Below are 14,519 nucleotides of genomic sequence, written 5' to 3' on the forward strand. Positions count from 1 at the left end.
TCCGACACATGTCTTCTGTAATTTCAGTGAAAGCTTGCGTAATTAATGTTCTCAAATCCATGAGATTTTCTGGATGTTTTGGAAAAATCCTTTCCTTCAGGAAATAGTCACAGGGATTAAGGTCTGGACTATTGGGAGGCCAATACTGACCACCATTAAAGCGTTCTGGAAACCTGTTTGAAATGATGCGGAAGTTGAAGATCTCGTGCAAGAAATCCAAGACCACATTGGCAGTATGTGGTCTTGCACCATCCTGCATAAACCATTGTGTGTTAAATGGCAAATCCTTCACAAGAAGCTGAGGAATAAATTGATTACGAAGCATGTCCAGTTAACGCTCACTGTTAACATTTTCATCGAAAAAGAATGGTCCAATGAATCCATGCATTGAAATAGCAGCCCACACTGTAATCCTGGGAGAATGGCTTTCCTTTTGATGGAGCACTTGCGGATTGTCGGTAGCCCAAAATTGCATATTTTGTGTATTCGCCACTCCGTCCAAGTGAAAGTGAGCCTCATCCGAAAACCACGTATTGTTGATAACATCCATATGTCCCTCGGCCCATTCAGCGAATACCAGTCTCAGCTGAATCTTTTCTGGTGTCAGTTTCTGCACAACTGTTATTTTATAGGGGTACAGGTGAAGATCACTTTTGAGAATTCTTTGCAGAGAGCATCTCGATATATCCAGTTGGGTAGCTGCTTTTCTACAGGACTTACTGGGGCTTCTTTGCATAGCGACCCGTACACTTTCGATGTTTTCTGGCGTACGGACACTATTCACTCGCGGCTGTTTCGGTTCCAGTAATGTCCCTTGAACCCACAATTGTTCATGGAGTTTGTGAATTGTTCTCTTGCTTGGAGCCCAACATGTGTTGAATTGGGCACGGAAACATCCCTTTGCACCAACAATGCTTTTGGTTTCCACGAACAACAACACTATTGCTGCACGATGTTCTGGCATGAGCCTTCCTTTGTCAGCCATGCCGCTACACCGGACTGCTAGGGCCACGGTGAAGATTCAGTGAACTACAGCCTCTGGCAGTAAATCTCCATGGATTAAGGTTTCCTAGGAAAAAAATATTTTAAAATTAATACATAAATATTAATTTAATTCAAAAAGTAAATGGGGTATCATTTTGTGCACCACCCTATATGATGGCTGATGAACCCATGGCACACAGTGGAGAGCCATGTGGCTGTAACAGCCAATCCACATCCATTGTATTGAAGCTGCTTTTAGGAAAGAATCATTATAGCTTTTCTTCCTCCACCTGCATGGCTATCATATGTGACAAGCTGTATAGTGCAGGACCAGTTTATATACACACTACTTTATGAGCTTCTTCAATCACAAGATATTCTGCTGGCTTGGTTGCTGAGCAAATTACATGTTGACTTCTGGACTCGCCACCAAAGTTCCAGGGTTCGAATCCCAGCCTGGGATTCCTCATTGTTGCAGTTAGTCAAAAGTGGCAGAAAAGCAAGGGTTCAAGCTTTACAGGTGCATTTAAGTTGGTGCCACTTAATATTATCACAGAGAAATTATGTGCTTTTCAGTTATACAATGCGATGTACCACTTAATTATAAATGTATTTTGCAACACACATCCAGTTACACTGGTCGACAATTGCTAAGGAACAAACATGTTTTGACCAATAACTTTTGACTACGTGATCAGGGTGCAACAAGTGAACAATATATATATATACAGGTATAAGTTAAGGTTTATTGAGAAAAGATGACGGGGATTCCCCATCAACCAAAGAAACAGGACGTCATAAAGCAAAACCAGCAAAACAAAGTGAGGAAAGCACATGAATCTCGATTTGGCATGTATGGAGTGAGTCCAGAGGAAATCAGTATGGCGTGTGGCCATCGTGGACTGCACAGCAAGCTGCACACCTGTTCGGCATGCTGTCGATGAGAGCGTTCAAGAGCACGAGGGGTATATTGTCCCATTCTTCCTGAAGTGCAGTTTTCAGCTCCTGGAGGGTCCGGGGTGGGGGATTCCTTAGTGCAACCCACCTTCCGAGAGCATCCCACGCCCGTTCGATGGGATTGAGATCTGGTGAATATGCAGGCCAGTCCATGCGGGTGATGTTTTCTCTTTCCAGTGTCTCTGTCACTTGGACAGTTCTGTGTGGACGTGCATTATCATCCATATAAATAAGGCCAGGGCCCACTGCACCCCGAAAAAACTGAACATAACCTTCCAGGATCTCGGTAGAATACCATGCTCCAGTAACGGGTCCTGCGGCGAAGATGTGCAGTGGTGTTTTCCCATTTTTCATTATGCCCCCCCTTGCCATGACTCCGGGTCCCCCATACCTGTCACGTTCACGGATGTGCTGTGCATGATATCGTGTTCCACGTTCTCTCCACACCATTTGATGTCCAGAATCACTTGTCACACAGTACCGTGATTCATCGGAGAACATCACATTTGCTCATCTGTCTTGGTCCCAGTTACGATGCTGCACACACCAGTAATCTGGCACGACAGTGAGCTGGTTTTAATGGCAAACACTTAACTGGCTTCCCGGCATGCAACCCATCACTATTCAGATGACGTGTAATGATTTTTGGGGACACACGGACACCTGAAGCACAGACAAGCTCTTAAGCAATTTGGGCTGGAGTGGCAGATCAATTCCTTTTTGCCACCTGGACGATGTACCGATCCTGGCGAGCAGTTGCACACCTTCCACGACCTCCACCATGCATACGCAAAGCTGTTCCTCTGGTACGAGTAGCTTTCTGAAGTCGGGAAATGACACACTTCGATACCCCCATAACACGTGCCACTTCACCCTGACTCCAGCTGACCAACGACTCTGCCCCGTTCATAATCACTTAAATATACTCTTCTCGCCATCTTCCTACACGCTTCTTCTGTTGCACACCAGTATTGCACTGCCAACGGCCTCTACCGTGTTGGACTGTCTCCAGCGGGTACCACCTCCTGCCACAGCACTGCAGTCTTTTCCTGATAAGGATGCTCAAAGCACACACATTCCTTTCTGAATGGGCACAATTATTCCTTGCTGCCCTCTACTGGTCTCTTTCTGGCAACAAACTGACACAGAGTTGTGTATGAAAAAGATATGGGTCAACATGTGTTTGTTCCTTAGCAATTGTCGACCAGTGTATTTTGAAACATGCACTGTATGAATGGTTTCTGAAAATTATGCCACCAATGCTGGCTGTGACTGCAGTTACAACATATGAATCTCCACATTTGAGTTAATCAACTCCCTGCGATGTAATTAAAAAAACAGAAAATTAGATAATTTCCTTTTTATTTTAACAGTGCAAAAGTACTTTATAGAATTGTAACAATCAACAAGTAAATATTTTCGCTTTCTTTATATATCGTTAATCAGACAACTGTAAACCATACAAGTTAAATTGCCCCCTAATTGAAGGGCTCGGGTGTAAAACATGGTAAGTGACATTTTGATCATTTCTAGTTCATTAAGAAAAGAGGTTATTAGAAGCTGTACTATAGATAAATTGTTTTCGTGTTGTGTTTACCAATTTCAGAAGGCTTCACTGAGTCCAATGCAAATTGTATGACATGCCAATTTTACTCAAAAATTGAATGATGGCACATTTTACTTTGTAACTCAAAAATTACCAAAATGTCACCATGTTTTACACCGGAGCCCTTCAATTAGGGGGCAATGCGTGTATAGTGAATGCAGCCATACAACCGAGAAATCTAAGAATAGGTTCCTCAATACTCAAACTAATATTAATTTAATAAGAAGTTAGAATAACATAAACCTAATATAGAACAAATAAACTATACAATTTAAAGGAACCACAATCTACGTAAATTCCCCATCATATCGCCACACTCACCATTCAAGTTGTAAGAGCTACACCGCTCTGTCCCCCGTGATGGATGCCTCAAGACAAAGCCTCCTAGCAGCTCCGAGCATACCAGCCAATCAAATCCAGGCATGACGTCATGCAATTTTACCAATACCTTTGTGGACCGAGGGTTATAGATGCAAACAGCATGTTCAGGCCGAACCCTGCCAAGCAGTATTTTATTGCCCACGTACCCATTTACATGTGGCTGGTTGAACCCCAGAGCTGCTTCATACAGGAACTGCTGGAAATTTCTGACTTTACATCACCCAGTCCCAAGTGGCACTCGGACACGCTACCGAAAGGAAAAATGAACCTACGAATATTAAGTCCGCACTGATTTATTTCAGGCTTGACTCTGTACTATACAAGCAGTATACTTCAAATTACAACAAATGGTACAGGAACAATATCGAGAGATAGATTATCTCCTCTATGCCTAATAAATACATTATAGGAATTACGAAGTATGTAATGTACGTACTTCTTATAATACATGTAATAAAAATATAAAATACATCTTACTCAAGAGTACTTACAATAATTACAGATATACTCACAGAACAGTAAATTTAAGAACAGCAACACAAGTACCTATGTGTTGTGTGGAATTATTTTAATGCTGGAATTCATTCACCAAAAACTGTTTGTGTTTTGGGTAGAAAGTCACACCCTCACACAGCTGCTTTAAATTTCAATCACTCCCATGGCCCCGTTTATTTTTCGTCATTGCACACCTGAAGACTGAATTACGGAATAAATTACGGCTGCTGCTCGTCTCTGCTGCTTCCCATGACGTGCCAACAGCCTGGACCAAATGTTATCATTCGCACTGGACTAGATGCTCAAATGCTTCTCTTGCCAATTAACCAGGAGATCCCTGGGCACCTCTTCCCCTATTTCAAAGGTCTGTAGTGCAACACGAGATCAGCGGATGCTTTCCAAATGAAGTGCCTGACTGTCCGAAGATCCATACTGGCATCAAGAACCTGAAATATGAGAAAAATACATTTTATATTAAGGGGAGGAGGTACAGTTATTGTGCATTTATTTCAATATCGCCCGAATGGGCACTGCTGCTAAAAAAAAAACCCTGGGTGTATCCGAGAGTATGAATTTCTCTCCCTGTTGTAAGTGGAAACATTTTTTTTATGTTGGTTATTAAGCTGGACACTATGTTTGAAAAATACGATGAATAAGAATTTTCGGAATCCCATGTATTCCTTATGGGGAATCAACATTAAGTTACGGCTAATCAAATAGAAGTTTCGACTTTTCCGCTTGTCAAACACATCTTCAAACCACCCTCTTTCCATTGATATCATTCTCTATTCCATCGAAAGTTTGATATTCCCAAAGCAAACAAATCAAATAATATACTCCCCATAAGCCCATCCTTGCATCCTTTGGCCATTCTTGCAGTGTTACCAAACCTGATGCGCATAAAAGAGCTAAATTTCACCTTAAATGAAGTTAAAACTGACTTTGAAGGAGCTAGATTTACGAAGTGTTTCCTACAGTAATGTTAGTTGTCGAAGGGGTGGGGCGCTGCTATTACCGTTAACTCTAAATTGATGACAATTTATTCTTAGTTTTCGCCATTTAGATCTGGCGAATTCACCCATCTCATGGTCGTATGAAATCAAAAATAAAGGATTCACTGATAATAATATTATGTCAATTTCACGTAAACATAGTGCTATAAAAAAGTAGCTGGGGATATAAGAGGGGGTGGTGCAACATAGCCAATATAACAAAATCCCGTTATGTGCAAAATGTATAATCATGGCAAAAGTTGGTCTATGTGGGCCGGAACCAGTGATGGCATCATAGTGAAGCACGGGGCCTGTTCACAACCAAACGAGTGCACGAAAGAGCCAGACCTGGCTCCAAGAGAGCTAAGTTGACAACACTGCCAAGGGGGAAGAGCTTGGGAAGATCCCCATGGAGACTGTCCCACATGCCCTTAAGCCTTAGATGTCGAGCCTGTTTTCGTAGTATTTGCACCAATGCCGGACATGTTTTTCAGTGCACATTTTGACATTCTGTATTGCTTTACATAAAATTTAATATCTTACAAACTACAAATGGTACAGTTTAAAATCATACCTAATTGTGTTCAGTACAAATTGCACTATAAGCCAATAGGTGAAAAAAAAAACAAAAAAACCAACGCTTTTGCTTTATCAAGAGGTAGAAGGAAAACAAGTCATAAAATTTATTATTTCTTTACACATACATACACAAAATATCGGATGGGCCCCACATGGGGGTCGAAAACGGTACTTTATATTGCCCGATATACGAGGGTCACTATTTATATTTTGAGCCTTGGCAACACTGATTGAAGTTAGGTGCGATTTGACGTTTGCACGGAATCGTCTGGCATTATTGACCATAACATACTTCAAATGTTTTGACAATAGCTTCATTTGTGTTGTTTATGTTGCCTTGGAGATTGCGCGACAACAATAAAATGGAATTAACTTGTGAACATTTTCGTGCGATGATTTTTTTACGATTTTCGATGTGGATTATCAAGACAAGAGTGCATCGATCAACTTACTTCCACATTTGGCGATGAAGCCCCATCCTTTGCCACTGTGAAACGCTGGTATAACGAATTTAATCGTGGCCAGCATTCGCTCACCGACGAGATTCGCGAAGGTCGTCCAAAATCAGTTGTTGTTCAAGAAAACATTGATGCTGTGCAAAACCTAATACTGCAAGATCGTCATGTGACATACTGTGAGATTGAGGCAACCATAGGCATTAGTTTCACCAGCATATATAAAATATTACATGATCATTTAGCTGTGAGAAAGGTATGTTCTCGTTGGATCCCACACAATTTGACAAAAACTCAAAAAGACGCTCGCGAGAATTGGTGCAAACAAATGCTCAATAAATACAATCATGGTGCTTCAAAAGACGTATATAAGATTGTAACAGGTGACGAATCATGGATATATGCATATGAGCCAGAACGTAAACAGCAGTCGACTGCATCGGTATTTCAACATGAACCCAATCCAACAAAAGTTGTTCCCGCTCGAAGCACATCGAAACAAATGGTCGCCTGTTTTTTCGGGAAAACTGGTCATGTGGCAACTGTGCCTTTAGAGGAACGTAGAAAGGTCAACTCTGAATGGTACACAACAATTAGTTTGCCAGAGGTCTTCGGTCAAATACGGAAAACAAACAAACGCCGTCGGATCATTCTTCATCAAGCCAATGCCAGCTGTCACACATCTCGTCTAACAACCGACTTCATGAACAGTCAAAAAATCGAATTGGGTCATCCACTGTACAGTCCTGATTTGGCACCCAATGACTTCTTCTTGTTCCCGAATGTCAAGAATAAATTGCGTGGACAACGATTTTCGTCGGCGGAAGATGCCGTTGATGCGTTCAAAAACCATATTATGGAGGTGTCTCAAGAAGATTGGAAAAACTGCTTTGACAAATGATTCGAACGAATGCAAAAGTGTATTGACCATAAAGGAGAATACTTCGAAAAACAATAAAGCAGTTTTCAATGCCAAATTCCTGTTTTTTTATTGTTAGGCTCAAAATATAAATAGTGACCCTCGTATGTGGCACTTTCGGAGAGAAAAAATGGTTTTCCAAAGTAAAGGATCATATCTTGTATATAGCAAAAACTAACAATGCATGCATGTATATATATATATATATATACAGGGTGATTCTAAAGGTAGGGTACAAACGAAAACCACAGATACCTCCCATGAAATAGAGATGGAAGTGCCCCTTCCACTTTGCCGAGAGATGCCTCCGTGAGGAGCTAGACAATGCCGAAAACGTGTGAAAATGAACTTCACACCTCTGTACAGCCAGTACCAGTGAAGATAGAAAGGCGGAACAAAAGAAGTCAAAAGGAAAACCGAAGTCGCCCATCCGAAAAACACCAGGCGGCAGCTGCGCAACGCATGCGCATGGGGTTCCACAAAGGAAATAGAAGTGTCCCACAAGACAAGTGAAGGGAAAGGGTAGTGATCGACAACGGTAGGGACAAAAGAAGCAATGAAGCATGAAGTAACAATTGCACAGCGGCAAACGAACACCATGGCTGAAGCAATGCAGTCGAGAAAAGTAGTGCGGAGTTGCAGAACCACAGGAGGACGACGTAGGATGAAGAAACACACCGAGAATGCAAGGAAAGTGGTCCGTGACACTCGACAGGCAACAGACTCGTACATGGTTCAGCCATGGTGTTTGTTTCCCGCTGTGCAATTGTTACTTCATGCTTCATTGCTTCTTTTGTCCCTACCGTTGTCGATCACTACCCTTTCCCTTCACTTGTCTTGTGGGACACTCCTATTTCCTTTGTGGAACCCCATGCGCATGCGTTGCGCAGCTGCCGCCTGGTGTTTTTCGGATGGGCGACTTTGGTGTTCCTTTTGACTTCTTTTCTTCCGCCTTTCTATCTTCACTGGTACTGGCTGTACAGCAGTGTGAAGTTCATTTTCACACGTTTTCGGCGTTGTCTAGCTCCTCACGGAGGCATCTCTCAGCAAAGTGGAAGGGGCACTTTCGTCTCTATTTCATGGGAGGTATCTGTGGTTTTCGTTTGTACCCTACCTTTAGAATCACCCTGTATATATATAATAATATAGGAACGAATCATATCACATTTTGTTCAGTACAAATTAGGACATAAGCCTGTTCTTGAAAACATAATTTGTACTTTCTCAAGTGGAAGAAGTAGAGAAAAATTTCAACTTCCACAAGCCCCACATGGAGGCAACACTATGACGTGAGGGTTGAAAATAAGTATGTGTGGTACCTCGTTGCAATCGTTGCAATCGTTGCAAATATTGTGCACTTGTTGATCCTTTCTGAGAAAAATAAATGTTTTACGAAGTAAAGGAACATGCCTTGTATACATATACCCTGAACGTACAAAAAAAAGGCATGTAAAAAATCTCTTGAAAGTAAACAACATAATAGCACAGCTACTCAAAGCAACAATAGTAGATGCCAGTCTTGAAATGAGGAAACAACAATTTGACATACTGACCATGGAAAATGTCGCCTGACTCCCTTGCCCTTCAAGATAAGAGCTATTGTACCTTGGAGTTCACAGTTTTTGTACCAGGTGTTTCATACATAATTTGAGGAGTTACAAAAATTTATTGCAAGGAAAGTATTAAACTTATACATATACAGAGTGTCATTTTAATGGAGGCCACGTACCACATAGGGGGCATCAAAACAAACAACTTTTCTCAGTAACATTTTTCTCGTTAGTGCATCATTTCGGCAGTACAGTTGTTCAAAGAAGGCCATTTTGCCACCTGAATGCTGGCAACCACACACAACATTTGATTGCATAAGATACCCCATTTCCTGTGGTGAAGCAATGCATTCCAGGGTTGCCAGGAACACACATATTCTGTGAAAAATGACATGGCTACAATCAGCCACATTATGTACCATAAAACAAAGCGAGTTATCAAGTTCTGTAACCCAACAATAAATAACTAACTCTCTAGCCTTCTTAAACCCAAAGGTTCATGGCTACAGCAACACAGGCCTTCCATCTGTCCCTATCTTGAGCAAGATCTATATACTCTTTTCCATCCCTACCAATTTCCTTTAGGTCCATCTGAATGTTGTCCCTCCATCTTCGTCTTGGCCTTCCTACAGGTCTCTTACCATCAGGTTTCCCAACAAGAATCCTGTAACCTCCTCTTTCCTCTCCCATTCGTGCCACATGACCTGCTCACCTAAGTTTTATTGATTTAATTATTCTAATAATATCTGGACATGAATACAAATTATGTATCTGTAACCCAACAGAAGTGGACAAACGATACGAAAAAAAGGTAGAAAAAAAATAGAATTCAAATGGAAGTGGTAATATTGAATTTTGTCTCAGCTTACATGTCAAATATTTGCAAATCTCGTTGCCGAGTTGGCAACTGATACTCATTGTCTGTGACACACTGAACAGTTGACAAAACAGAAATGAAATGAAAGAACTCAAAATTCCAAAGGTAACACGTAATGTAATGTATATTCACGGCATTATGCGACAAGTGGAAAAATAGTTGAAAATAAGGGGATGTAAGTATATATATATATATACCAGTGAGCCATGGTAGCTCAGTCATTAGGGCATCTGACTACCATGTGAGAGACTTGAGTTCAATCTCCAGCCGGGGGAGAACTGAAATGTTTTCCACCTGTTCTAGCAGCTCCGGCACCCATCCAGCATCGTATAAAGTGGGTACCTGGAGGAACCTCTGGGGAGGGGCGGTAAAGGCAGCCAGGGGCATGGTGCTGATCACATCCCCCCCACCTTCGGCCGTGATCGAGAAAGTGTGGGGCTCTAACTCCACACCCTCTATACAAATTCATGGCATGGTGCAAAAGCACAGGGGAGCACTTTACTTTTCCTAACTTTACTCTAACTACTGGTAATACCAAGCATAGTCCACAACAAATTTAAAATTTCTTGCTAACCTTCATTTAGTACACTACCACAAAAATGTTCATTTTTCCAGAAAAAAAAGCAAATTTCCCTGACATTTGCATGACTTTTCCAGGATTTCCGGACTAGTAGACAACCTGACACAAGAGTCCACGAACGAAGGACAACTGGAGACATAACAAAGACGACTACAGCACACGACAACAGACATTCCATTGAAGGAATAGGCGGGTGAGTGGCACAGGGGTGCCTATCACCTCTGAAAAAAATTAAGAATAGAATGGTGTCACACAAAGTGCACCAGTGCAACTACTGCAGGCTTAAACGAGCGGTGCCCTGCTCAGAGGTGCACATGAAAGTGTGTTAAAATAGAAACTAGAATCTTGTGGAAAAAAGAATAAAAGAAATTTTAGAAAAAAATTACACCAAAAAATCAAGATCCCTACCTATGCATCATACTACAACAAGGTTATGTACTAACCTGTTCATTGCATAGTAACTCAACCCGGTCTTCTGCCAAGGAACCGGTTTCCTGCCTGTCGGGGTCCGGACGCTCCGTTCCTGGTGAACCAGGGCCAGCCACTGATCCCGACTCGGAACCTGCTCCCAGAACTTTCTCGTACACATGCTCTGCTACTTTCCGCACCTGGATGAAGTCGTTGGCTATCAGTCGGTCCCTGGTCAAACAAAATTAATTTTTAAGCAAAGTATAGTTTCCTTCAGAACAATTCTGAAAATAAATATTAGATATGAACCAACCCAGTAGCACAGAAAACAATACGCATGTGTCATCTAGTGGTTGGAATTTGAAAGAAGTGGTAACAGAAAGTCGACGAGGAACGGTCCCTTGCGATTGAAGAAGAACGAAAGCATGACCTTGCCGGCACTAGTGTGGAGGGTTTTGAACTTTTTTGGTGGAGGGGAATCTGCGTGTTTCCAAACACTGAATGACTGGACATGGCCGCTGCTCGGTTAGCAGCCTTTGCGCATACCTTGCCAGGTAGCGTAACACCATCTAGCGGGAAATCATGCAGGAATCAGTTTCGTCACACCTGCACCTCCATTCCGGGCCCATCGACCCATTTCTAACTACCATAGTTTTGGTGTAATATCCTCTGCCTCGTTATTTATTGACTGAGCCTCATACATAAAAATTATAACAAAATGACAAAATATTACCCTGAATTATACGATACTTATTATTGGTAATTTTACCAATACATCGAATTGGCTGTATCAGCTGATACTGCCAGAGTACCGACTAATCTGTCCCATTCCTACCCATATTCTCATTACATACCTTTCTTTATTGAAACTAAAAAGAAAAAAAATATTGTAGTAAACAATAACTGAAAAATGAAAATATTCATATGTTTTTCCTTGTGACAGAAAAAAAACCATGATCTAACATAATTTTTCTGAGATGATTTTATTGCGATATTATCAGACCAAACAGGTCAAACTAACCTGCGATAAAGTAATTGAAAGGGACTTATGTAAACACAAAGAAATCAACAATCAAAGATTACAGACCACAGGTCATGACTAACATATTCTTAGACAGGCACATTTTGTTTTGAACGAAAACAGGAAATGTGAAGTAGCACAAAGTTTCAAGGTTTTGAGGGATGTGAGGTGCGTTTTCCTACCTTGTTTTGTCACAAAATAATGCAAAATGAACTGCAAAATGAGAAATAAAGACGAAATTTAGAGTTTATTTTCCAACACGACACTTTCTGTAGTATGAATTATCTTTTATCCTGGGAGTTATGCAAATCATGGAAAACTGATTAATTCTGCTGGAAATATGTGAGAAGCAAAAATAGACATCTTCATTCAGGAATAAACTCAATACTTTGATAACTACATAAATGTGCTATTACAAGGGAAATGTTTACTTTGTGTAATAAGTGTGGTTAAATAAAATTTATGGTTTTATCCACCATTTTAACACCAAAATGTCATTTTATATACCACTTTTGATCCCGAAATGTGCCCAGTTTCTTGTAGTGAAATCTTGATCTTTTTTTCACCATAATATGTGCCCCCACATATTCTTATTGAAATATACATATATTTTTTAAATGCATGCAGGAAATATGTTAGGAATGCATACTGAAATAATATGAATCTTGTAGCCTCATAATTTCAGGGCAAAAGAAAGAAAGAAGGATTTTGGGATTACATTCCCTATTGCCTGTATCTACAAATCTCAGTGCAATGAATAATGCTGCTTTTCCACCTTACAGGTTAGTCATGACACTAAATAACAAACCGATTTGTCTGGTAACTACATATGCAAATGAATATCCTGTGTGAGATATTTTAATAAAAGAAAAGTTCTTGAAACTTACTTCTTCAAACTCTTGACTCCCGAAGAAGCATGAGGTAAAAGGTAAAATGGAATCTTGATGAACTTCGGCAAGTTCTTTTCCACGACGATGTCAACAACCCATGGAGGTACAGTCTCGTTCAGGAGGACTCCTTCGGTCTCGCCGCCAGCATCTCGGACCAGCAGCCTGTAGAGGGTCCGTCCGCCCACCTCACTGTTAACACACAAACTAACTCCACAAATGACCACAACCTGAACAATTCTTCATATACCTATACATATTTCTACATAAAAGCTTTAGATATACATGCAAAAATTTACTGTAAAGGATAAAACTTTGGCTTGGTACTGATTTCAATGTCGATACTTGAAAACTGAAACAATTTAAAAATATTTAGAACCAAAAATATAGTACTGAATATATCACATCAAATGTTCATAGTTACACAAACATAAAGAATGTAATCACAAAAACTGTTGTTCCATAATGATGTCGCCAAATTAATGTTTACGCAAATACTTTGTGCTTCAGTCTTTGCCACGTTCACAGGTTACATGTTAGTGTAATCCCATTTATCTACAAACAATACATTGTTGCTGTCCACATATTATGTTCTAGACATTGATTTTCTACATATCAACTCACTAACTTAATTGGAACTAGACTATTACTGGTAAAAAAAAGTAAGCTATGGGTATTTATTGTAAGAATTAAGGAAAAAAAAAACTTTCAATAATTTTCCAACACAAGAGATGAATAATGAGCAGTGTAAAGTACCTAGACAAATTTTTGTTATGAAGCAGTTTGTAGCTTGCAAGATCCAATGTTTGATTTTGTTCATTACCACAATACAGAGTGATCATTTTAAAACAGCATCAAAAATGGAATTGTCCCCACAAATGAAGGTCTTAAACCATTGGCAATCCTAACAAGGTCAATTTGTTTCAGTACATGGAAAACTTGCATTCTATGTGGACAGTATTTCAGCATTTTCCTCACTGCAGTGCGGAACCTACGGAAATAAGGTGTTGCAGATATTAAGGGCAAACTCGACAAAGGTTGATTTTATTTTATTGTTGTGTCATATACATTGAAGACTGTAAGAACTCATGCAACGTCTACCTCGCCTCTAATACTCTGAAATTTGCTTTGGAAGAGGACAGACGTTTGGAAAAATGCTGATTCCATCAACTTGTATTTTGAGAGTTCGTCCATAATATACACAAAGTTTTAAATGTTCTTGGCTTAACTGCCACAAAGACTTGTGACAAGAGTTCTCAGGAGCCACCTGAATATCACTCAACACATATTATGTTAAAACAGACCTCGTCTGGATATGTTGCCTGTCCAAGACAGACCCAGTTTCATGGAATTTGTTTTCCAGATGGCAATTACGTTCTTGGCTAGCCACAATTAAAGTTGCCTACTCAAGAGCCCTCTGGAGTCTGTTTGAAGCAGAATTCGAATAGATTGCGCTGAGACTTGGTATAAATGTTATGGAGAGCATGGGGGAGCAGCAAATGCCGAAGAAGAAGAAGAAGAAAAAGTTCAAACTTTCACCACCAGCTTGAAATGTGGCGCTCAAGTAACAACCACCCGTAATTTGAGTTTATGTTGGTACAGCAGTGTTGCATGCACCCTGCCAACATGAATGACCCTTTGGAAGTGCATTCGCTTCGCTGTGGTCTCCGTAGCCTCTATACCAAGTTTCAGCACAATTGATTGCTTTGAACGGACTCCAGAGGTCTCTGGGTAGGGAACCTTTAATCGTGGTTACCCTGTACTTCTTTCCCAACTTTAGCCGAAAATTCTGCACAATACTGTACATTAGAAATTTTCTTCAAATAAT

At 40.5% G+C, this 14,519-nt stretch overlaps 2 protein-coding genes across 3 annotated transcripts in view; both read right to left on the bottom strand.

Annotated features, from left to right (window-relative positions):
- Positions 1–331: 331 nt before the first annotated feature.
- Positions 332–985, bottom strand: LOC145996690 (uncharacterized). The gene has a single exon (XM_083133209.1). It carries the CDS (start codon positions 983–985, stop codon positions 332–334), a length of 654 nt encoding a protein of 217 aa, XP_082989335.1.
- Positions 986–3,982: 2,997 nt separating this feature from the next.
- Positions 3,983–14,519, bottom strand: part of LOC145997164 (WD repeat-containing protein 48) — a 74,405-nt gene continuing 63,868 nt past the window's right edge. The window contains exons 11-13 of one of the 2 annotated variants that reach the window (XM_083133843.1): positions 12,692–12,883; positions 10,819–11,014; positions 3,983–4,869 (exon numbers count right to left, since the gene is read on the bottom strand). In XM_083133843.1, the coding sequence (XP_082989969.1) occupies positions 4,777–4,869; positions 10,819–11,014; positions 12,692–12,883 (481 nt within the window). In that variant the 3' untranslated portion in view covers positions 3,983–4,776. Of the gene's footprint in view, positions 4,870–10,818; positions 11,015–12,691; positions 12,899–14,519 lie in introns of both variants that reach the window. The other variant, XM_083133842.1, reaches the window with a different exon arrangement.

The sequence above is a fragment of the Lepisma saccharinum genome, chromosome 13 (assembly GCF_977018435.1).
Source record: "Lepisma saccharinum chromosome 13, izLepSacc3.1, whole genome shotgun sequence".
Lineage (NCBI taxonomy): Eukaryota > Metazoa > Arthropoda > Insecta > Zygentoma > Lepismatidae > Lepisma > Lepisma saccharinum.

What these genes read in the sequence shown, in the direction of transcription:
- LOC145996690 (XM_083133209.1), bottom strand. Translation starts at nt 985, where the DNA reads ATGGCTGACAAAGGAAGGCTCATGCCAGAACATCGTGCAGCAATAGTG.